General features: G+C 34.7%; 1 protein-coding gene across 7 annotated transcripts; it reads left to right on the top strand.

Annotated features, from left to right (window-relative positions):
* Window positions 1-19,663: 19,663 nt before the first annotated feature.
* Window positions 19,664-25,469, top strand: LOC146905001 (monocopper oxidase-like protein SKS1). 7 transcript variants are annotated; one of them, XR_015017892.1, is made up of 8 exons: window positions 19,664-20,265; window positions 21,904-22,174; window positions 22,280-22,418; window positions 23,018-23,136; window positions 23,322-23,375; window positions 23,460-23,516; window positions 23,964-23,987; window positions 24,152-24,346. XR_015017892.1 is itself a non-coding variant. In XM_085724017.1 (8 exons), exons 3-8 carry the CDS (start codon window positions 21,917-21,919, stop codon window positions 25,004-25,006), a joined length of 600 nt encoding a protein of 199 aa, XP_085580143.1. In that variant the 5' UTR covers window positions 19,664-20,265; window positions 21,631-21,673; window positions 21,904-21,916; the 3' UTR covers window positions 25,007-25,469. The 7 variants fall into 7 exon arrangements, 6 of the variants coding, with proteins under 6 accessions (XP_085580143.1, XP_085580141.1, XP_085580145.1 ...); XM_085724017.1 differs by lacking the exons at window positions 23,964-23,987; window positions 24,152-24,346 and adding exons at window positions 21,631-21,673; window positions 25,003-25,469 and having other exon boundaries at window positions 23,322-23,344; XM_085724016.1 differs by lacking the exons at window positions 19,664-20,265; window positions 23,964-23,987; window positions 24,152-24,346 and adding exons at window positions 20,396-20,573; window positions 21,631-21,673; window positions 25,003-25,469 and having other exon boundaries at window positions 23,322-23,344.
* The last annotated feature ends 131 nt before the right edge of the window (window positions 25,470-25,600 follow it).

The raw sequence follows: 25,600 nt of genomic DNA, 5'->3' as shown, positions 1-25,600 counted from the left end.
TGATTTTAGAAATTTCAAAAACGTCCAAAATGGTGGTAAAGTGAATTTCCTTTTTAATTTACGGATTTTACTCGATTTTGTTCCTTTTTCTTTCGCTAAAAAAGGCATAAAGTGGCCTAGCCTTATCGAATCGAACCATGTAATAGTTCGTAGGAAATCTAACGAGCATTTCTATCTCTTCCATGGTTGATTTTAGAATTTTCTAAACCGGCCAAAATGGGGGTTAAGTGAATATCCTTGTTTATTTACGGATCTTACTCGTCTTTGACCCATTTTCTTTCACTAAAAAATGCATAAAGTGGCCTAGCCTTATCGAATCGAAGCATGTAATAGTTCCTAGGAAATCTAACGAGCATATCTATGACTTCCATGGTTAATTTTAGAATTTTCAAAAACGGCCAAAATGAGGGTTAAGTTAATTTCCTTGTTAATTTACGGATTTTACTCGCTTTTGACCCTTTTTCTTTCACTAAAAAAGGCATAAAGTGGCCTAGCCTTATCGAATCGAAGCATGTAATAGTTCCTTGGAAATCTAACGAGCATATCTACGACTTCCATTGTTGATTTTAGAAATTTCAAAAACGTCCAAAATGGTGGTAAAGTGAATTTCCTTGTTAATTTACGGATTTTACTCGATTTTGTTCCTTTTTCTTTCGCTAAAAAAGGCATAAAGTGGCCTAGCCTTATCGAATCGAACCATGTAATAGTTCGTAGGAAATCTAACGAGCATATCTATCTCTTGCATGGTTGATTTTAGAATTTTCAAAAACGGCCAAAATGGGGGTTAGGTTAATTTCCTTGTTAATTTACGGATTTTACTCGTTTTTGACCCTTTTTCTTTCCATAAAAAGGGCATAAAGTGGCCTAGCCTTATCGAATCGAAGCATGTAATAGTTCCTAGGAAATCTAACGAGCATATCTACGACTTCCATGGTTGATTTTAGAAATTTCAGAAACGTCCAAAATGGTGGTAAAGTGAATTTCCTTGTTAATTTACGGATTTTACTCGATTTTGTTCCTTTTTCTTTCGCTAAAAAAGGCATAAAGTGGCCTAGCCTTATCGAATCGAACCATGTAATAGTTCGTAGGAAATCTAACGAGCATATCTACGACTTCCATGGTTTATATTAGAATTTTCAAAACGGCCAAAATGAGGGTTAAGTTAATTTCCTTGTTAATTTACGGATTTTACTCGTTTTTGACCCTTTTTCTTTCACTAAAAAAGGCATAAAGTGGCCTAGCCTTATTGAATCGAAGCATGTAATAGTTCCTTGGAAATCTAACGAGCATATCTACGACTTCCATGGTTGATTTTAGAAATTTCAAAAACGTCCAAAATGGTGGTCAAGTGAATTTCCTTGTTAATTTACGGATTTTACTCGATTTTGTTCCTTTTTCTTTCGCTAAAAAAGGCATAAAGTGGCCTAGCCTTATCGAATAGAACCATGTAATAGTTCGTAGGAAATCTAACGAGCATATCTATCTCTTCCATGGTTGATTTTAGAATATTCTAAACCGGCCAAAATGGGGGTTAAGTGAATATCCTTGTTTATTTACGGATCTTACTTGTCTTTGACCCATTTTCTTTCACTAAAAAATGCATAAAGTGGCCTAGCCTTATCGAATCGAAGCATGTAATAGTTCCTAGGAAATCTAACGAGCATATCTATGACTTCCATGGTTGATTTTAGAATTTTCAAAAACGGCCAAAATGGGGGTTAGGTTAATTTCCTTGTTAATTTACGGATTTTACTCGTTTTTGACCCTTTTTCTTTCCATAAAAAGGGCATAAAGTGGCCTAGCCTTATCGAATCGAAGCATGTAATAGTTCCTAGGAAATCTAACGAGCATATCTACGACTTCCATGGTTGATTTTAGAAATTTCAAAAACGTCCAAAATGGTGGTAAAGTGAATTTCCTTGTTAATTTACGGATTTTACTCGATTTTGTTCCTTTTTCTTTCGCTAAAAAAGGCATAAAGTGGCCTAGCCTTATCGAATCGAACCATGTAATAGTTCGTAGGAAATCTAACGAGCATATCTATCTCTTGCATGGTTGATTTTAGAATTTTCTAGACCGGCCAAAATGGGGGTTAAGTGAATATCCTTGTTTATTTACGGATCTTACTCGTCTTTGACCCATTTTCTTTCACTAAAAAATGCATAAAGTGGCCTAGCCTTATCGAATCGAAGCATGTAATAGTTCCTAGGAAATCTAACGAGCATATCTATGACTTCCATGGTTGATTTTAGAATTTTCAAAAACGGCCAAAATGGGGGTTAGGTTAATTTCCTTGTTAATTTACGGATTTTACTCGTTTTTGACCCTTTTTCTTTCCATAAAAAGGGCATAAAGTGGCCTAGCCTTATCGAATCGAAGCATGTAATAGTTCGTAGGAAATTTAACAAGCATATCTACGACATCCATGGTTTATATTAGAATTTTCAAAATGGCCAAAATGAGGGTTAAGTTAATTTCCTTGTTAATTTACGGATTTTACTCGCTTTTGACCCTTTTTCTTTCACTAAAAAAGGCATAAAGTGGCCTAGCCTTATCGAATCGAAGCATGTAATAGTTTCTTGGAAATCTAACGAGCATATCTACGACTTCCATTGTTGATTTTAGAAATTTCAAAAACGTCCAAAATGGTGGTAAAGTGAATTTCCTTGTTAATTTACGGATTTTACTCGATTTTGTTCCTTTTTCTTTCGCTAAAAAAGGCATAAAGTGGCCTAGCCTTATCGAATCGAACCATGTAATAGTTCGTAGGAAATCTAACGAGCATATCTATCTCTTCCATGGTTGATTTTAGAATTTTCTAAACCGGCCAAAATGGGGGTTAAGTGAATATCCTTGTTTATTTACGGATCTTACTCGTCTTTGACCCATTTTCTTTCACTAAAAAATGCATAAAGTGGCCTAGCCTTATCGAATCGAAGCGTGTAATAGTTCCTAGGAAATCTAACGAGCATATCTATGACTTCCATGGTTGATTTTAGAATTTTCAAAAACGGCCAAAATGGGGGTTAGGTTAATTTCCTTGTTAATTTACGGATTTTACTCGTTTTTGACCCTTTTTCTTTCCATAAAAAGGGCATAAAGTGGCCTAGCCTTATCGAATCGAAGCATGTAATAGTTCATAGGAAATCTAACAAGCATATCTACGACTTCCATGGTTTATATTAGAATTTTCAAAACGGCCAAAATGAGGGTTAACTTAATTTCCTTGTTAATTTACGGATTTTACTCGCTTTTGACCCTTTTTCTTTCACTAAAAAAGGCATAAAATGGCCTAGCCTTATCGAATCGAAGCATGTAATAGTTCCTTGGAAATCTAACGAGCATATCTACGACTTCCATTGTTGATTTTAGAAATTTCAAAAACGTCCAAAATGGTGGTAAAGTGAATTTCCTTTTTAATTTACGGATTTTACTCGATTTTGTTCCTTTTTCTTTCGCTAAAAAAGGCATAAAGTGGCCTAGCCTTATCGAATCGAACCATGTAATAGTTCGTAGGAAATCTAACGAGCATTTCTATCTCTTCCATGGTTGATTTTAGAATTTTCTAAACCGGCCAAAATGGGGGTTAAGTGAATATCCTTGTTTATTTACGGATCTTACTCGTCTTTGACCCATTTTCTTTCACTAAAAAATGCATAAAGTGGCCTAGCCTTATCGAATCGAAGCATGTAATAGTTCCTAGGAAATCTAACGAGCATATCTATGACTTCCATGGTTAATTTTAGAATTTTCAAAAACGGCCAAAATGAGGGTTAAGTTAATTTCCTTGTTAATTTACGGATTTTACTCGCTTTTGACCCTTTTTCTTTCACTAAAAAAGGCATAAAGTGGCCTAGCCTTATCGAATCGAAGCATGTAATAGTTCCTTGGAAATCTAACGAGCATATCTACGACTTCCATTGTTGATTTTAGAAATTTCAAAAACGTCCAAAATGGTGGTAAAGTGAATTTCCTTGTTAATTTACGGATTTTACTCGATTTTGTTCCTTTTTCTTTCGCTAAAAAAGGCATAAAGTGGCCTAGCCTTATCGAATCGAACCATGTAATAGTTCGTAGGAAATCTAACGAGCATATCTATCTCTTGCATGGTTGATTTTAGAATTTTCTAGACCGGCCAAAATGGGGGTTAAGTGAATATCCTTGTTTATTTACGGATCTTACTCGTCTTTGACCCATTTTCTTTCACTAAAAAATGCATAAAGTGGCCTAGCCTTATCGAATCGAAGCATGTAATAGTTCCTAGGAAATCTAACGAGCATATCTATGACTTCCATGGTTGATTTTAGAATTTTCAAAAACGGCCAAAATGGGGGTTAGGTTAATTTCCTTGTTAATTTACGGATTTTACTCGTTTTTGACCCTTTTTCTTTCCATAAAAAGGGCATAAAGTGGCCTAGCCTTATCGAATCGAAGCATGTAATAGTTCGTAGGAAATCTAACAAGCATATCTACGACATCCATGGTTTATATTAGAATTTTCAAAATGGCCAAAATGAGGGTTAAGTTAATTTCCTTGTTAATTTACGGATTTTACTCGCTTTTGACCCTTTTTCTTTCACTAAAAAAGGCATAAAGTGGCCTAGCCTTATCGAATCGAAGCATGTAATAGTTTCTTGGAAATCTAACGAGCATATCTACGACTTCCATTGTTGATTTTAGAAATTTCAAAAACGTCCAAAATGGTGGTAAAGTGAATTTCCTTGTTAATTTACGGATTTTACTCGATTTTGTTCCTTTTTCTTTCGCTAAAAAAGGCATAAAGTGGCCTAGCCTTATCGAATCGAACCATGTAATAGTTCGTAGGAAATCTAACGAGCATATCTATCTCTTCCATGGTTGATTTTAGAATTTTCTAAACCGGCCAAAATGGGGGTTAAGTGAATATCCTTGTTTATTTACGGATCTTACTCGTCTTTGACCCATTTTCTTTCACTAAAAAATGCATAAAGTGGCCTAGCCTTATCGAATCGAAGCGTGTAATAGTTCCTAGGAAATCTAACGAGCATATCTATGACTTCCATGGTTGATTTTAGAATTTTCAAAAACGGCCAAAATGGGGGTTAGGTTAATTTCCTTGTTAATTTACGGATTTTACTCGTTTTTGACCCTTTTTCTTTCCATAAAAAGGGCATAAAGTGGCCTAGCCTTATCGAATCGAAGCATGTAATAGTTCATAGGAAATCTAACAAGCATATCTACGACTTCCATGGTTTATATTAGAATTTTCAAAACGGCCAAAATGAGGGTTAACTTAATTTCCTTGTTAATTTACGGATTTTACTCGCTTTTGACCCTTTTTCTTTCACTAAAAAAGGCATAAAGTGGCCTAGCCTTATCGAATCGAAGCATGTAATAGTTCCTTGGAAATCTAACGAGCATATCTACGACTTCCATTGTTGATTTTAGAAATTTCAAAAACGTCCAAAATGGTGGTAAAGTGAATTTCCTTGTTAATTTACGGATTTTACTCGATTTTGTTCCTTTTTCTTTCGCTAAAAAAGGCATAAAGTGGCCTAGCCTTATCGAATCGAACCATGTAATAGTTCGTAGGAAATCTAACGAGCATTTCTATCTCTTCCATGGTTGATTTTAGAATTTTCTAAACCGGCCAAAATGGGGGTTAAGTGAATATCCTTGTTTATTTACGGATCTTACTCGTCTTTGACCCATTTTCTTTCACTAAAAAATGCATAAAGTGGCCTAGCCTTATCGAATCGAAGCATGTAATAGTTCCTAGGAAATCTAACGAGCATATCTATGACTTCCATGGTTAATTTTAGAATTTTCAAAAACGGCCAAAATGAGGGTTAAGTTAATTTCCTTGTTAATTTACGGATTTTACTCGCTTTTGACCCTTTTTCTTTCACTAAAAAAGGCATAAAGTGGCCTAGCCTTATCGAATCGAAGCATGTAATAGTTCCTTGGAAATCTAACGAGCATATCTACGACTTCCATTGTTGATTTTAGAAATTTCAAAAACGTCCAAAATGGTGGTAAAGTGAATTTCCTTGTTAATTTACGGATTTTACTCGATTTTGTTCCTTTTTCTTTCGCTAAAAAAGGCATAAAGTGGCCTAGCCTTATCGAATCGAACCATGTAATAGTTCGTAGGAAATCTAACGAGCATATCTATCTCTTGCATGGTTGATTTTAGAATTTTCTAGACCGGCCAAAATGGGGGTTAAGTGAATATCCTTGTTTATTTACGGATCTTACTCGTCTTTGACCCATTTTCTTTCACTAAAAAATGCATAAAGTGGCCTAGCCTTATCGAATCGAAGCATGTAATAGTTCCTAGGAAATCTAACGAGCATATCTATGACTTCCATGGTTGATTTTAGAATTTTCAAAAACGGCCAAAATGGGGGTTAGGTTAATTTCCTTGTTAATTTACGGATTTTACTCGTTTTTGACCCTTTTTCTTTCCATAAAAAGGGCATAAAGTGGCCTAGCCTTATCGAATCGAAGCATGTAATAGTTCGTAGGAAATCTAACAAGCATATCTACGACATCCATGGTTTATATTAGAATTTTCAAAATGGCCAAAATGAGGGTTAAGTTAATTTCCTTGTTAATTTACGGATTTTACTCGCTTTTGACCCTTTTTCTTTCACTAAAAAAGGCATAAAGTGGCCTAGCCTTATCGAATCGAAGCATGTAATAGTTTCTTGGAAATCTAACGAGCATATCTACGACTTCCATTGTTGATTTTAGAAATTTCAAAAACGTCCAAAATGGTGGTAAAGTGAATTTCCTTGTTAATTTACGGATTTTACTCGATTTTGTTCCTTTTTCTTTCGCTAAAAAAGGCATAAAGTGGCCTAGCCTTATCGAATCGAACCATGTAATAGTTCGTAGGAAATCTAACGAGCATATCTATCTCTTCCATGGTTGATTTTAGAATTTTCTAAACCGGCCAAAATGGGGGTTAAGTGAATATCCTTGTTTATTTACGGATCTTACTCGTCTTTGACCCATTTTCTTTCACTAAAAAATGCATAAAGTGGCCTAGCCTTATCGAATCGAAGCGTGTAATAGTTCCTAGGAAATCTAACGAGCATATCTATGACTTCCATGGTTGATTTTAGAATTTTCAAAAACGGCCAAAATGGGGGTTAGGTTAATTTCCTTGTTAATTTACGGATTTTACTCGTTTTTGACCCTTTTTCTTTCCATAAAAAGGGCATAAAGTGGCCTAGCCTTATCGAATCGAAGCATGTAATAGTTCATAGGAAATCTAACAAGCATATCTACGACTTCCATGGTTTATATTAGAATTTTCAAAACGGCCAAAATGAGGGTTAACTTAATTTCCTTGTTAATTTACGGATTTTACTCGCTTTTGACCCTTTTTCTTTCACTAAAAAAGGCATAAAGTGGCCTAGCCTTATCGAATCGAAGCATGTAATAGTTCCTTGGAAATCTAACGAGCATATCTACGACTTCCATTGTTGATTTTAGAAATTTCAAAAACGTCCAAAATGGTGGTAAAGTGAATTTCCTTGTTAATTTACGGATTTTACTCGATTTTGTTCCATTTTCTTTCGCTAAAAAAGGCATAAAGTGGCCTAGCCTTATCGAATCGAACCATGTAATAGTTCGTAGGAAATCTAACGAGCATTTCTATCTCTTCCATGGTTGATTTTAGAATTTTCTAAACCGGCCAAAATGGGGGTTAAGTGAATATCCTTGTTTATTTACGGATCTTACTCGTCTTTGACCCATTTTCTTTCACTAAAAAATGCATAAAGTGGCCTAGCCTTATCGAATCGAAGCATGTAATAGTTCCTAGGAAATCTAACGAGCATATCTATGACTTCCATGGTTAATTTTAGAATTTTCAAAAACGGCCAAAATGAGGGTTAAGTTAATTTCCTTGTTAATTTACGGATTTTACTCGCTTTTGACCCTTTTTCTTTCACTAAAAAAGGCATAAAGTGGCCTAGCCTTATCGAATCGAAGCATGTAATAGTTCCTTGGAAATCTAACGAGCATATCTACGACTTCCATTGTTGATTTTAGAAACTTCAAAAACGTCCAAAATGGTGGTAAAGTGAATTTCCTTGTTAATTTACGGATTTTACTCGATTTTGTTCCTTTTTCTTTCGCTAAAAAAGGCATAAAGTGGCCTAGCCTTATCGAATCGAACCATGTAATAGTTCGTAGGAAATCTAACGAGCATATCTATCTCTTCCATGGTTGATTTTAGAATTTTCTAAACCGGCCAAAATGGGGGTTAAGTGAATATCCTTGTTTATTTACGGATCTTACTCGTCTTTGACCCATTTTCTTTCACTAAAAAATGCATAAAGTGGCCTAGCCTTATCAAATCGAAGCATGTAATAGTTCCTAGGAAATCTAACGAGCATATCTATGACTTCCATGGTTGATTTTAGAATTTTCAAAAACGGCCAAAATGGGGGTTAGGTTAATTTCCTTGTTAATTTACGGATTTTACTCGTTTTTGACCCTTTTTCTTTCCATAAAAAGGGCATAAAGTGGCCTAGCCTTATCGAATCGAAGCATGTAATAGTTCCTAGGAAATCTAACGAGCATATCTACGACTTCCATGGTTGATTTTAGAAATTTCAAAAACGTCCAAAATGGTGGTAAAGTGAATTTCCTTGTTAATTTACGGATTTTACTCGATTTTGTTCCTTTTTCTTTCGCTAAAAAAGGCATAAAGTGGCCTAGCCTTATCGAATCGAACCATGTAATAGTTCGTAGGAAATCTAACGAGCATATCTATCTCTTGCATGGTTGATTTTAGAATTTTCTAGACCGGCCAAAATGGGGGTTAAGTGAATATCCTTGTTTATTTACGGATCTTACTCGTCTTTGACCCATTTTCTTTCACTAAAAAATGCATAAAGTGGCCTAGCCTTATCGAATCGAAGCATGTAATAGTTCCTAGGAAATCTAACGAGCATATCTATGACTTCCATGGTTGATTTTAGAATTTTCAAAAACGGCCAAAATGGGGGTTAGGTTAATTTCCTTGTTAATTTACGGATTTTACTCGTTTTTGACCCTTTTTCTTTCCATAAAAAGGGCATAAAGTGGCCTAGCCTTATCGAATCGAAGCATGTAATAGTTCGTAGGAAATCTAACAAGCATATCTACGACATCCATGGTTTATATTAGAATTTTCAAAATGGCCAAAATGAGGGTTAAGTTAATTTCCTTGTTAATTTACGGATTTTACTCGCTTTTGACCCTTTTTCTTTCACTAAAAAAGGCATAAAGTGGCCTAGCCTTATCGAATCGAAGCATGTAATAGTTTCTTGGAAATCTAACGAGCATATCTACGACTTCCATTGTTGATTTTAGAAATTTCAAAAACGTCCAAAATGGTGGTAAAGTGAATTTCCTTGTTAATTTACGGATTTTACTCGATTTTGTTCCTTTTTCTTTCGCTAAAAAAGGCATAAAGTGGCCTAGCCTTATCGAATCGAACCATGTAATAGTTCGTAGGAAATCTAACGAGCATATCTATCTCTTCCATGGTTGATTTTAGAATTTTCTAAACCGGCCAAAATGGGGGTTAAGTGAATATCCTTGTTTATTTACGGATCTTACTCGTCTTTGACCCATTTTCTTTCACTAAAAAATGCATAAAGTGGCCTAGCCTTATCGAATCGAAGCGTGTAATAGTTCCTAGGAAATCTAACGAGCATATCTATGACTTCCATGGTTGATTTTAGAATTTTCAAAAACGGCCAAAATGGGGGTTAGGTTAATTTCCTTGTTAATTTACGGATTTTACTCGTTTTTGACCCTTTTTCTTTCCATAAAAAGGGCATAAAGTGGCCTAGCCTTATCGAATCGAAGCATGTAATAGTTCATAGGAAATCTAACAAGCATATCTACGACTTCCATGGTTTATATTAGAATTTTCAAAACGGCCAAAATGAGGGTTAACTTAATTTCCTTGTTAATTTACGGATTTTACTCGCTTTTGACCCTTTTTCTTTCACTAAAAAAGGCATAAAGTGGCCTAGCCTTATCGAATCGAAGCATGTAATAGTTCCTTGGAAATCTAACGAGCATATCTACGACTTCCATTGTTGATTTTAGAAATTTCAAAAACGTCCAAAATGGTGGTAAAGTGAATTTCCTTGTTAATTTACGGATTTTACTCGATTTTGTTCCTTTTTCTTTCGCTAAAAAAGGCATAAAGTGGCCTAGCCTTATCGAATCGAACCATGTAATAGTTCGTAGGAAATCTAACGAGCATATCTATCTCTTCCATGGTTGATTTTAGAATTTTCTAAACCGGCCAAAATGGGGGTTAAGTGAATATCCTTGTTTATTTACGGATCTTACTCGTCTTTGACCCATTTTCTTTCACTAAAAAATGCATAAAGTGGCCTAGCCTTATCGAATCGAAGCATGTAATAGTTCCTAGGAAATCTAACGAGCATATCTATGACTTCCATGGTTAATTTTAGAATTTTCAAAAACGGCCAAAATGAGGGTTAAGTTAATTTCCTTGTTAATTTACGGATTTTACTCGCTTTTGACCCTTTTTCTTTCACTAAAAAAGGCATAAAGTGGCCTAGCCTTATCGAATCGAAGCATGTAATAGTTCCTCGGAAATCTAACGAGCATATCTACGACTTCCATTGTTGATTTTAGAAATTTCAAAAACGTCCAAAATGGTGGTAAAGTGAATTTCCTTGTTAATTTACGGATTTTACTCGATTTTGTTCCTTTTTCTTTCGCTAAAAAAGGCATAAAGTGGCCTAGCCTTATCGAATCGAACCATGTAATAGTTCGTAGGAAATCTAACGAGCATATCTATCTCTTCCATGGTTGATTTTAGAATTTTCTAAACCGGCCAAAATGGGGGTTAAGTGAATATCCTTGTTTATTTACGGATCTTACTCGTCTTTGACCCATTTTCTTTCACTAAAAAATGCATAAAGTGGCCTAGCCTTATCGAATCGAAGCATGTAATAGTTCCTAGGAAATCTAACGAGCATATCTATGACTTCCATGGTTAATTTTAGAATTTTCAAAAACGGCCAAAATGGGGGTTAGGTTAATTTCCTTGTTAATTTACGGATTTTACTCGTTTTTGACCCTTTTTCTTTCCATAAAAAGGGCATAAAGTGGCCTAGCCTTATCGAATCGAAGCATGTAATAGTTCGTAGGAAATCTAACAAGCATATCTACGACTTCCATGGTTTATATTAGAATTTTCAAAACGGCCAAAATGAGGGTTAAGTTAATTTCCTTGTTAATTTACGGATTTTACTCGCTTTTGACCCTTTTTCTTTCACTAAAAAAGGCATAAAGTGGCCTAGCCTTATCGAATCGAAGCATGTAATAGTTCCTTGGAAATCTAACGAGCATATCTACGACTTCCATTGTTGATTTTAGAAATTTCAAAAACGTCCAAAATGGTGGTAAAGTGAATTTCCTTGTTAATTTACGGATTCTACTCGATTTTGATCCTTTTTCTTTTGCTAAAAAGGGCATAAAGTGGCCTAGCCTTATCGAATCGAACCATGTAATAGTTCGTAGGAAATCTAACGAGCATATCTATCTCTTCCATGGTTGATTTTAGAATTTTCTAAACCGGCCAAAATGGGGGTTAAGTGAATATCCTTGTTTATTTACGGATCTTACTCGTCTTTGACCCATTTTCTTTCACTAAAAAATGCATAAAGTGGCCTAGCCTTATCGAATCGAAGCATGTAATAGTTCCTAGGAAATCTAACGAGCATATCTATGACTTCCATGGTTGATTTTAGAATTTTCAAAAACGGCCAAAATGGGGGTTAGGTTAATTTCCTTGTTAATTTACGGATTTTACTCGTTTTTGACCCTTTTTCTTTCCATAAAAAGGGCATAAAGTGGCCTAGCCTTATCGAATCGAAGCATGTAATAGTTCGTAGGAAATCTAACAAGCATATCTACGACTTCCATGGTTTATATTAGAATTTTCAAAACGGCCAAAATGAGGGTTAAGTTAATTTCCTTGTTAATTTACGGATTTTACTCGCTTTTGACCCTTTTTCTTTCACTAAAAAAGGCATAAAGTGGCCTAGCCTTATCGAATCGAAGCATGTAATAGTTCCTTGGAAATCTAACGAGCATATCTACGACTTCCATTGTTGATTTTAGAAATTTCAAAAACGTCCAAAATGGTGGTAAAGTGAATTTCCTTGTTAATTTACGGATTTTACTCGATTTTGATCCTTTTTCTTTTGCTAAAAAGGGCATAAAGTGGCCTAGCCTTATCGAATCGAACCATGTAATAGTTCGTAGGAATTCTAACGAGCATATCTATGACTTCCATGGTTGATTTTAGAATTTTCAAAAACGGCAAAAATGGGGGTTAAGTTAATTTCCTTGTTGATTTATGGATTTTACTCGTTTTTGACCCTTTTTCTTTCACTAAAAAAGGCATAAAGTGGCCTAGCCTTACCGAATCGAAGCATGTAATAGTTCCTAGGAAATCTAACGAGCATATCTATAACTTCCATGGTTGATTTTAGAATTTTCAAAAACGGCCAAAATGGGGGTTAGGTTAATTTCCTTGTTAATTTACGGATTTTACTCGTTTTTGACCCTTTTTCTTTCCATAAAAAGGGCATAAAGTGGCCTAGCCTTATCGAATCGAAGCATGTAATAGTTCCTAGAAAATCTAACGAGCATATCTACGACTTCCATGGTTGATTTTAGAAATTTCAAAAACGTCCAAAATGGTGTTAAAGTGAATTTCCTTGTTAATTTACGGATTTTACTCGATTTTTATCCGTTTTCTTTCGCTAAAAAGGGCATAAAGTGGCCTAGCCTTATCGAATCGAAGCATGTAATAGTTCGTAGGAAATCTAACAAGCATATCTACGACTTCCATGGTTTATATTAGAATTTTCAAAACGGCCAAAATGAGGGTTAAGTTAATTTCCTTGTTAATTTACGGATTTTACTCGCTTTTGACCCTTTTTCTTTCACTAAAAAAGGCATAAAGTGGCCTAGCCTTATCGAATCGAAGCATGTAATAGTTCCTTGGAAATCTAACGAGCATATCTACGACTTCCATTGTTGATTTTAGAAATTTCAAAAACGTCCAAAATGGTGGTAAAGTGAATTTCCTTGTTAATTTACGGATTTTACTCGATTTTGATCCTTGTTCTTTCGCTAAAAAAGGCATAAAGTGGCCTAGCCTTATCGAATCGAACCATGTAATAGTTCGTAGGAAATCTAACGAGCATATCTATCTCTTCCATGGTTGATTTTAGAATTTTCTAAACCGGCCAAAATGGGGGTTAAGTGAATATCCTTGTTTATTTACGGATCTTACTCGTCTTTGACCCATTTTCTTTCACTAAAAAATGCATAAAGTGGCCTAGCCTTATCGAATCGAAGCATGTAATAGTTCCTAGGAAATCTAACGAGCATATCTATGACTTCCATGGTTAATTTTAGAATTTTCAAAAACGGCCAAAATGGGGGTTAGGTTAATTTCCTTGTTAATTTACGGATTTTACTCGTTTTTGACCCTTTTTCTTTCCATAAAAAGGGCATAAAGTGGCCTAGCCTTATCGAATCGAAGCATGTAATAGTTCGTAGGAAATCTAACAAGCATATCTACGACTTCCATGGTTTATATTAGAATTTTCAAAACGGCCAAAATGAGGGTTAAGTTAATTTCCTTGTTAATTTACGGATTTTACTCGCTTTTGACCCTTTTTCTTTCACTAAAAAAGGCATAAAGTGGCCTAGCCTTATCGAATCGAAGCATGTAATAGTTCCTTGGAAATCTAACGAGCATATCTACGACTTCCATTGTTGATTTTAGAAATTTCAAAAACGTCCAAAATGGTGGTAAAGTGAATTTCCTTGTTAATTTACGGATTCTACTCGATTTTGATCCTTTTTCTTTTGCTAAAAAGGGCATAAAGTGGCCTAGCCTTATCGAATCGAACCATGTAATAGTTCGTAGGAAATCTAACGAGCATATCTATCTCTTCCATGGTTGATTTTAGAATTTTCTAAACCGGCCAAAATGGGGGTTAAGTGAATATCCTTGTTTATTTACGGATCTTACTCGTCTTTGACCCATTTTCTTTCACTAAAAAATGCATAAAGTGGCCTAGCCTTATCGAATCGAAGCATGTAATAGTTCCTAGGAAATCTAACGAGCATATCTATGACTTCCATGGTTGATTTTAGAATTTTCAAAAACGGCCAAAATGGGGGTTAGGTTAATTTCCTTGTTAATTTACGGATTTTACTCGTTTTTGACCCTTTTTCTTTCCATAAAAAGGGCATAAAGTGGCCTAGCCTTATCGAATCGAAGCATGTAATAGTTCGTAGGAAATCTAACAAGCATATCTACGACTTCCATGGTTTATATTAGAATTTTCAAAACGGCCAAAATGAGGGTTAAGTTAATTTCCTTGTTAATTTACGGATTTTACTCGCTTTTGACCCTTTTTCTTTCACTAAAAAAGGCATAAAGTGGCCTAGCCTTATCGAATCGAAGCATGTAATAGTTCCTTGGAAATCTAACGAGCATATCTACGACTTCCATTGTTGATTTTAGAAATTTCAAAAACGTCCAAAATGGTGGTAAAGTGAATTTCCTTGTTAATTTACGGATTTTACTCGATTTTGATCCTTTTTCTTTTGCTAAAAAGGGCATAAAGTGGCCTAGCCTTATCGAATCGAACCATGTAATAGTTCGTAGGAATTCTAACGAGCATATCTATGACTTCCATGGTTGATTTTAGAATTTTCAAAAACGGCAAAAATGGGGGTTAAGTTAATTTCCTTGTTGATTTATGGATTTTACTCGTTTTTGACCCTTTTTCTTTCACTAAAAAAGGCATAAAGTGGCCTAGCCTTACCGAATCGAAGCATGTAATAGTTCCTTGGAAATCTATCGAGCATATCTACGACTTCCATGGTTGATTTTAGAATTTTCAAAAACGGCCAAAATGGGGGTTAGGTTAATTTCCTTGTTAATTTACGGATTTTACTCGTTTTTGACCCTTTTTCTTTCCATAAAAAGGGCATAAAGTGGCCTAGCCTTATCGAATCGAAGCATGTAATAGTTCCTAGAAAATCTAACGAGCATATCTACGACTTCCATGGTTGATTTTAGAAATTTCAAAAACGTCCAAAATGGTGTTAAAGTGAATTTCCTTGTTAATTTACGGATTTTACTCGATTTTTATCCGTTTTCTTTCGCTAAAAAGGGCATAAAGTGGCCTAGCCTTATCGAATCGAAGCATGTAATAGTTCGTAGGAAATCTAACAAGCATATCTACGACTTCCATGGTTTATATTAGAATTTTCAAAACGGCCAAAATGAGGGTTAAGTTAATTTCCTTGTTAATTTACGGATTTTACTCGCTTTTGACCCTTTTTCTTTCACTAAAAAAGGCATAAAGTGGCCTAGCCTTATCGAATCGAAGCATGTAATAGTTCCTTGGAAATCTATCGAGCATATCTACGACTTCCATGGTTGATTTTAGAAATTTCAAAAACGTCCAAAATGGTTGTAAAGTGAATTTCCTTGTTAATTTACGGATTTTACTCGATTTTGTTCCTTTTTCTTTCGCTAAAAAAGGCATAAAGTGGCCTAGCCTTATCGAATCGAACCATGTAATAGTTCGTAGGAAATCTAACGAGCATATCTATCTCTTCCATGGTTGATTTTAGAATTTTCTAAACCGGCCAAAATGGGGGTTAAGTGAATATCCTTGTTTATTTACGGATCTTACTCGTCTTTGACCCATTTTCTTTCACTAAAAAATGCATAAAGTGGCCTAGCCTTATCGAATCGAAGCATCTAATAGTTCCTAGGAAATCTAACGAGCATATCTATGACTTCCATGGTTGATTTTAGAATTTTCAAAAACGGCCAAAATGGGGGTTAGGTTAATTTCCTTGTTAATTTACGGATTTTACTCGTTTTTGACCCTTTTTCTTTCCATAAAAAGGGCATAAAGTGGCCTAGCCTTATCGAATCGAAGCATGTAATAGTTCCTAGGAAATCTAACGAGCATATCTACGACTTCCATGGTTGATTTTAGAAATTTCAAAAACGTCCAAAATGGTGGTAAAGTGAATTTCCTTGTTAATTTACGGATTTTACTCGATTTTGTTCCTTTTTCTTTCGCTAAAAAAGGCATAAAGTGGCCTAGCCTTATCGAATCGAACCATGTAATAGTTCGTAGGAAATCTAACGAGCATATCTATCTCTTGCATGGTTGATTTTAGAATTTTCTAGACCGGCCAAAATGGGGGTTAAGTGAATATCCTTGTTTATTTACGGATCTTACTCGTCTTTGACCCATTTTCTTTCACTAAAAAATGCATAAAGTGGCCTAGCCTTATCGAATCGAAGCATGTAATAGTTCCTAGGAAATCTAACGAGCATATCTATGACTTCCATGGTTGATTTTAGAATTTTCAAAAACGGCCAAAATGGGGGTTAGGTTAATTTCCTTGTTAATTTACGGATTTTACTCGTTTTTGACCCTTTTTCTTTCCATAAAAAGGGCATAAAGTGGCCTAGCCTTATCGAATCGAAGCATGTAATAGTTCGTAGGAAATCTAACAAGCATATCTACGACTTCCATGGTTTATATTAGAATTTTCAAAACGGCCAAAATGAGGGTTAAGTTAATTTCCTTGTTAATTTACGGATTTTACTCGCTTTTGACCCTTTTTCTTTCACTAAAAAAGGCATAAAGTGGCCTAGCCTTATCGAATCGAAGCATGTAATAGTTCCTTGGAAATCTAACGAGCATATCTACGACTTCCATTGTTGATTTTAGAAATTTCAAAAACGTCCAAAATGGTGGTAAAGTGAATTTCCTTGTTAATTTACGGATTTTACTCGATTTTGATCCTTTTTCTTTTGCTAAAAAGGGCATAAAGTGGCCTAGCCTTATCGAATCGAACCATGTAATAGTTCGTAGGAATTCTAACGAGCATATCTATGACTTCCATGGTTGATTTTAGAATTTTCAAAAACGGCAAAAATGGGGGTTAAGTTAATTTCCTTGTTGATTTATGGATTTTACTCGTTTTTGACCCTTTTTCTTTCACTAAAAAAGGCATAAAGTGGCCTAGCCTTACCGAATCGAAGCATGTAATAGTTCCTTGGAAATCTATCGAGCATATCTACGACTTCCATGGTTGATTTTAGAATTTTCAAAAACGGCCAAAATGGGGGTTAGGTTAATTTCCTTGTTAATTTACGGATTTTACTCGTTTTTGACCCTTTTTCTTTCCATAAAAAGGGCATAAAGTGGCCTAGCCTTATCGAATCGAAGCATGTAATAGTTCCTAGAAAATCTAACGAGCATATCTACGACTTCCATGGTTGATTTTAGAAATTTCAAAAACGTCCAAAATGGTGTTAAAGTGAATTTCCTTGTTAATTTACGGATTTTACTCGATTTTTATCCGTTTTCTTTCGCTAAAAAGGGCATAAAGTGGCCTAGCCTTATCGAATCGAAGCATGTAATAGTTCGTAGGAAATCTAACAAGCATATCTACGACTTCCATGGTTTATATTAGAATTTTCAAAACGGCCAAAATGAGGGTTAAGTTAATTTCCTTGTTAATTTACGGATTTTACTCGCTTTTGACCCTTTTTCTATCACTAAAAAAGGCATAAAGTGGCCTAGCCTTATCGAATCGAAGCATGTAATAGTTCCTTGGAAATCTATCGAGCATATCTACGACTTCCATGGTTGATTTTAGAAATTTCAAAAACGTCCAAAATGGTTGTAAAGTGAATTTCCTTGTTAATTTACGGATTTTACTCGATTTTGTTCCTTTTTCTTTCGCTAAAAAAGGCATAAAGTGGCCTAGCCTTATCGAATCGAACCATGTAATAGTTCGTAGGAAATCTAACGAGCATATCTATCTCTTCCATGGTTGATTTTAGAATTTTCTAAACCGGCCAAAATGGGGGTTAAGTGAATATCCTTGTTTATTTACGGATCTTACTCGTCTTTGACCCATTTTCTTTCACTAAAAAATGCATAAAGTGGCCTAGCCTTATCGAATCGAAGCATCTAATAGTTCCTAGGAAATCTAACGAGCATATCTATGACTTCCATGGTTGATTTTAGAATTTTCAAAAACGGCCAAAATGGGGGTTAGGTTAATTTCCTTGTTAATTTACGGATTTTACTCGTTTTTGACCCTTTTTCTTTCCATAAAAAGGGCATAAAGTGGCCTAGCCTTATCGAATCGAAGCATGTAATAGTTCCTAGGAAATCTAACGAGCATATCTACGACTTCCATGGTTGATTTTAGAAATTTCAAAAACGTCCAAAATGGTGTTAAAGTGAATTTCCTTGTTAATTTACGGATTTTACTCGATTTTTATCCGTTTTCTTTCGCTAAAAAGGGCATAAAGTGGCCTAGCCTTATCGAATCGAAGCATGTAATAGTTCGTAGGAAATCTAACAAGCATATCTACGACTTCCGTTGTTTATATTAAAATTTTTCAAAACGGCCAAAATGAGGGTTAAGTTAATTTCCTTGTTAATTTACGGATTTTACACTACAACATTTTTCGCCGTAGGCAACGACCGAAAACGGTGGCTAGAACCCCGATAACCGTTGCTTAAACGTTTAGGCCACGATTTTACAGGCATGGTATATACGCCCGTTGCCTATTCAATATGTCACGGTTTTTTGTACTTTAGGCAACGGCATGACCAATCCATTGCATTATTGGGAATAGGTCACAGTTTAAGAGGTTCTTTTAGGTCACAGTTTCAACTTAGCAATGCATGAAAATCGTGGCAAAAACATGAAAACGCCACGGATGTATTGAAACAATTTGTTTTAACCGTGGCATAAAATGTAAAAACAAGCCACAGTTTTGAACAGATAAGACATATATAACTTTGCCTGTAGTTTAAAAAATTGTTGCCTATAGTGTAAAAAACCATACCATATTGTTTTAATCCACTATAATCATATTAACAATTAGAGTCATACATCTTTATACTCTTTTTTTTTTTTTTCATTTATAGAGTGCTATGATATTATACTTTATGCAATATTATCAATTAGATAAATCTCATAAATTGTTCATATACCTTAAAGTACTTAATAATGACATCTCCGTACATTCATTCATAAATTCAAAAGATTATAATCTAATAATAACAATAGGGTTACCAAACATTAATGTAGACTTCCAAAATACATCAAAGTTTTATAACTAATTATAGTGAACATTATCTCATTACAAAAAACAAAACATAATATTCCATCTTTTCATGCTTGAATCATGGTTGGTCTTCACCAAATTCATCAAATTCTTCAAGTTGGTCAATATCATTAAAATCATCATCTTGGGGCTCATTTTGAGGATCATCATCATCTTGAGGGTCTTGATCATCTTGAGGATCAACATCTTGATCATTATCTTTGTTTCTAACCTAAAATTATGAAAGTAGTAATAACAAAGTAAAATAATCACCAACCAAAAAAATCACTACAAGAAAATTTGCATTTTGCGACACTTCATTTGCGACCTTTACCTTATAACTGCCTCAAAATGCACATTTGCGATGGTTGTTGCGACTGTTCTGGTCAACAGTCGCAGGATTTATTTGTTAAATTAGAAGGCGCCTTGTAATTGGTCATTCCCGCTTGGCCAAATTTTTCATCTCACTCTAAGACTAACTTTCATCTCCCGCTTTCTCCCTCAGTTTCCCAAACCCTAAGACCCAAACCTTTCATCTCACTCTCAAATCTCCAATTTCATCTCACTCTCAAACCCTAACCTCCAATTTCATCCCAATGTTTGAATCTAACTCCTCCAAAACCTAACCTCACTCTCAATCGTACGTTCATCTGTGTCTTACGTTCAATCTCCAAAACCTAACCTCACTCTCCAAAACTCAATCGGTGCTCAATCTCACTCTCCAAAACTCAATCGGTGCTCAATCTCACTCTCAATCGCCAATTTCAAGCGTGTTATGGTCTGAATCTGAACTCAACATCTTTTAATCGGTGGTGTTGTTCTCTGATTCGGAACTCAACCTCTTTCAATCGGTGGTGTTGTGCTCTTGAATCGGTCAATCGGTGGTGTTGTGCTCTGAACTCAACCTCAGTGAATCGGTGCTTTGACTCTCAATCTCATCAATCGATGCTCAACCTCACGCAATCTAACTGCGACACAACACCCACACCTCCGCTCATTTTTCAAAGCTCTGTGGCTCGCCGCTTCATGGCTCCGTTCTGGTATTTTTTTTTTCTTATCCTCACATATAAATTTGGAGTTAGGAAAGTATATGTGTTCAGTTTGTATATGTGTTCCGTTTTTATGCTTACTTGTTTAGCAATTTCTGTGTGAAAAAGAAGATAGCTTCCTTAATGGTTGGTCAGAATCACTTTCACTGTGAAAATGAATTTCAGCAGAGTAACTGATTTGAATTTTTCTTGTTATAGATTTTTTTCCTTACTGTTTAGGTCCAGGGGAATTGATGAAGTCTTCTAACATTGGCCTAGTACTAGAGTGAGCATGTGCTGTGAAAAAGCTTTCATAATATGTGTGTTCTTATGCTAATTCTTTGGTTTCTTTGTGATGAAATTCTGTATTTTTGCATTTTGGGTTTCTCTAAGCCATTGCCAAGAAATTGAAAAAGGTTTCATTTGTTTTGTTTAGGATTAGTTGATCTGTGATATGGTTTGATTTTGTTGCTATGGTGAATGATTTGAAATGTATTTTTCATTGCTATATGTATTTGTACTTTTAGTGTGTGAAAAAAGAGATAATTTGATCCTTTAATTGGTTGTTCAGAATTTCATCAGTTGTAGGATGCAATTACAATGATTGTGGCTATTGTTTCTGATTTTTATCAACTGATTTATTTTTTCTGAATGGTGTTTAGCTCTTTAAATGTACATTTGAAAGCCTTAGCATCTGTAACAATATCATGGAAAAAATTGTGAAGTTTAGGATTTGGAAGAACATGTTTTTCTATTTAAGTTGTTGGTTTACTGATAGGTTACTTACCATGTTTCTTTTTGTGTTTATCAGTGGTTTAGAATATTTTAACTCATGTGAAGTGTAGTGAATGCATATAGTTTGAAGAAATGATTCTGTCAAGGTCTTATACTCATATTTTTGTTCCTCGATAGATACTTCTCATTTGATTTGAAACAATTTATATTTTAGTATATCCTGAAAATTTATAGTTCACAACATTTTAGTATATCCTGGAAATTCATGTTTTAGTAACTATTCTCTTTATTGAAGTTCCATGGCAAAAATAAGTAACTCACTAATGGAATCTGAATACTTTGCTATGTTCTCTAAATTAGAATTAAATTACGTTAATGGAAGCAAAAGACATGAAGAGAGAATAAACTTGAAAGATTATTCATATTTATATAGTACTAGTTGTTACTAAACAACCTTTTTGTTAAACGTAGACAAAGGAATCTTATTCTGTTCTATATATAAATAGAAACAATAGTTAGCCATTTATATATTTTGGGTTTACTAGAATTTGTATTGATGCATAACGTTGATGGATTGATCTTATTCATAATTAAAAAAAAGTGGTTCAGTGATTAATGTTACTACAAATAACCATGTGACAGTGAATGTGTATAATCAGCTGGATGAAGAACTTCTCATAACATGGTTAGTTTCACTCACTGTTACATAGAAAATGATATTCAGAAATCAAAATTTTGATGTTTACTGCAGTGTCCTTTGGTTTCTGTATGTTATTTCGAAATGTGTGGAATTTGTATAAGATAAAAAATAAGAGATAGGTACTGTTAAACACACACCATGTCACATTCGATGGCCTTATTTTGTTGTTCAGATAAAACCATTCGGTGGCTTTATTTTTGAAATGTTTGTTGTAGGCCTGGTGTTCAAATGCGGCGTAACTCGTGGCAGGATGGAGTTCTTGGTACGAATTGTCCAATTCCTTCAAAATGGAATTGGACGTATCCATTTCAAGTGAAGGATCAAATAGGGAGTTTCTTTTACTTCCCTTCTACTAATTTCCAAAGAGCTTCTGGTGGATTTGGTCCCTTTGTTATCAACAATAGGGAGATTATACTGATTCCTTTTGCACAGCCGGATGGTGAAATTTTCATTATGATTGGTGATTGGTATAATCAGGACTACACGGTTAGCTATTGTCTTTCATTAAACTTTGTTCTGTAAATTTTGAAGATTTTGTGAGTTTTTATTGATATTTGATTGCTATTTTGTATGTTTGATTGATAAATATAGGCTCTAAGATCAACACTTGACGGTGGAAAAGACCTTGGAATACCAGATGGTGTTCTTATCAATGGGAAGGGACCTTATCAGTACAATAATACTCTTGTACCTAATGGCATAGATCATGAAACAGTTACCGTTGATCCAGGTATTATTATCACCATTAACATTTATTGTCCAATTTGGTTTAGTCTTCTTCACCAATGTCATTTTCACGCCGTCAAATAATGATAAACACCGACACAATACCAATGCCTACACACAGTGTACACCACACCCACTTTCAATTTTTCCGCTGGTTTATTGGTATGAGTTGTGACTGTTTTTTTCGTTACTCTCTGCAAAGTAATTTGTTTTGATTTTCTCCAAAAACTATATCTTATTCTTCAACTCTCTCATTCATGATTTCTATTATTGTTCCGTGCTTTCTGTTAGAACATCAAATTTTGAACCCTTTTTATTTTTTAATAGCGAACCCTTTTTCTTATATCCTTGATCTTCTGAAATGTTTCATTTAGAAGCTAACTATATCATATAGAATGGTATTGGGAAGATTGCTGCATTTGTTTTTGTAGACAACTTTTTGAGTTATATTATACAGCAAGTTGGTGGAATTAGAACAGTTTGAATTCTGACTGGAACTACAAATATATTTTGCAAGCAAGACTTACCGAATTCGTGTCCATAATGTGGGAATTTCAACTACTTTGAACTTTCGAATTCAAAATCATAATCTATTGCTAGTAGAAACTGAAGGGTATTACACCGATCAAGCAAATTACACAAACTTTGATATTCATGCTGGCCAGTCCTACTCTTTTCTGCTCTCCACTGACCAGAACGCGAGTGCACACTACTATATTGTTGTAAGTGCGAGGTTTGTGAATGAATCATTATGACAGAAGGTTACAGGTGTTGCTGTTTTACAGACTACTTTATTGTACTTTGAGAATACTTTGATATTTTATTGCACCAGGAAAAAAGAAGAAATGAAAGAAAGGAGGAAAAAATTAACAGTTTAAATTCAACTAAACTCTGATATTTTGTGCAGTTGAGGCTGCCTATTGAAAAATCGTTAGTCCTATAATCCAGGCAGTCCAATCTTGTGAGATTCATAATTTTATGGATCAGTTAATAATTGAGCATCCCAGTCTTTCGAGTATAATTAACTTTTAATAATGTTTCGCAGTGTGATTCCATGCTTATTAGTGATAGTGCTGCTGCCAATACCTATCCTTACATTCAGGTAACATTTTTTTCTTCCTGTTTTGCTTTCAACTTTAGTTGATAATTTCATATTTACATTGTGTTAGTGATTTTCATCGTTACTCGTTAATGCTTTTAGTTAATACTTATGGTATACTGATTGATAAGTTTTCTAAATATGTAGGCTGTATTTGTGCATACTTCATAGACACTTTGTATATATTCTCTAAGATTGGAGTTTCTATATGAATTTCATGTGTTATGAATTTCATGTTTTGTTGTATCTTCTTACCTATGTCATTGTATTTGCATGATAAGTTTTCTAAATATGTAGGCTGTATTTGTGCATACTTCATAGACACTTTGTATATATTTTCTAAGATTGGAGTTTCTATATGAATTTCATGTGTTATGAATTTCATGTTTTGTTGTATCTTCTTACCTATGTCATTGTATTTGCATGTCGCGTTGTATTTGTGGTTTCTAGTTGAAAGGGGAGACAGATATACAGGTTTGAACATTTACTTGACCAATTTGAAGTTATGGAAGAAATCCTCACAGTAATATTGATATAGAAAGTTAATCTTGAATGTGTTTGATAAATTAACAAAACGAGTTTAACTAAAATAGTTCGAGTCATTTAACCTTGATTATATTAAGTTCCAAATCATACAGATGTTCATGCCTTGTATCAAGCATGACATGGAATCCTAGAGACTGCCTTAACTGTGTATGAGACGAGATGGGAGTGTGTTTCTGTTTTGGTTGCGGTATCTGATGCAGAACCTGTTCTGCTAGTTCTATTTTTGGCTGGTTGGGAGTTTCTGCTATGGGCCTGCCGTGTTTTGGTGCCTGTGTGATTTCTAGGTGCCTGTGTGTTTGTTTTCTAGGATTTTATGTTTGCTGGACTGATTTTCCAGGCTGGTGTGTGGTTTCCTGCCATCAGTTTTTGGTTTGTTTGTTTTGGCCTCTTTGTATTTCCTCGCCGTTTTGCACTTCTGTTGCGTGGGTATTAATGAATATGCTATTTCAAAAAATGTTGTGATCAATTATATAGCTATGATTTAAGCACTATATGGTTGTTCTGTTGCACAAAATCAGTACTTTTTCAACTAATACACGTGGTCTAGATCAAATTAATGGCGGAAGAACACTAGAAATTGTTGGTGTATCCTGCAACTATTTGATGTTAGGTTTTGGTCCTGATTTACATGACCCCATTTTCTATATTGATTGAACACAACTTTGGTGTGTGTATACATATAGCTTGAAGAATCGTGTCTTTTATCTTGTTTACCGGAGGCTAAAACTCTTACAATGTTTGGTTGAGACAAAAAATAGTTCATTGTTGATATGGATTTAGCTCTTTGTTTATTTGATAGCATTATTGTGCACAGTTTCCATACCCAAGTTAACTCCTACTACTTCCTATTTGTTTCCTTCTTATTTTCACCCTTTTTTCTATTCTGTAATGTCAAGAAAATTGCCTCAAGACTTCTGCTCATGAAATTGCAATTGTTTTCTAGGTGAAAAATCCAACAGCAAGAATTGAGCATGAGGCTAGTACGTCGAAAATTGGTGAAGATCAGTTATTTTACTTTCAACAGAAAGGAATAGACTATGAAAAAGCAATGGCTGCTATGATCTCTGGATTTTGCCGTGATGTCTTCAACGAGCTTCCCGATGAATTTGGCTCCGAGGTCAACCAACTCATGAGCTTGAAGCTTGAGGGGTCAGTCGGATAAACAGCTTGTTAGGCATCATTATTTTGAATTAGCTCAAGCCATTGGTTCTTAAAATTGTGGAAGTTCTCAGAGGTAGTGTGTCTGGAAAGATGTGTACATGATGTATATGATCTGTATAATTTTGTCTGAAACATATATAGATTTTGTTTGGAACCATGCCACAAAGAATCCATGAAACATCAAGTTTCAAACCTTAATGTATGATCTCTATTATTGTTATAATAAGAGTCTCACATTTGATGAGATAATGTCTGACGATATGTTTCAAGTATAATTAAACTGATTTATTTATTTTTTTTTAAATAAATTCAACATCTGCGACAGTTCCAAACTGCTGCAATGGGATTTTAAAAATATTTTTCATCAATTGCGACTGTTA

Source organism: Medicago sativa, chromosome 7, assembly GCF_051527215.1.
Source record: "Medicago sativa cultivar Bolivia chromosome 7, Bolivia_mono, whole genome shotgun sequence".
Lineage (NCBI taxonomy): Eukaryota > Viridiplantae > Streptophyta > Magnoliopsida > Fabales > Fabaceae > Medicago > Medicago sativa.
This window is presented reverse-complemented; position numbering and strand designations above follow the sequence as displayed.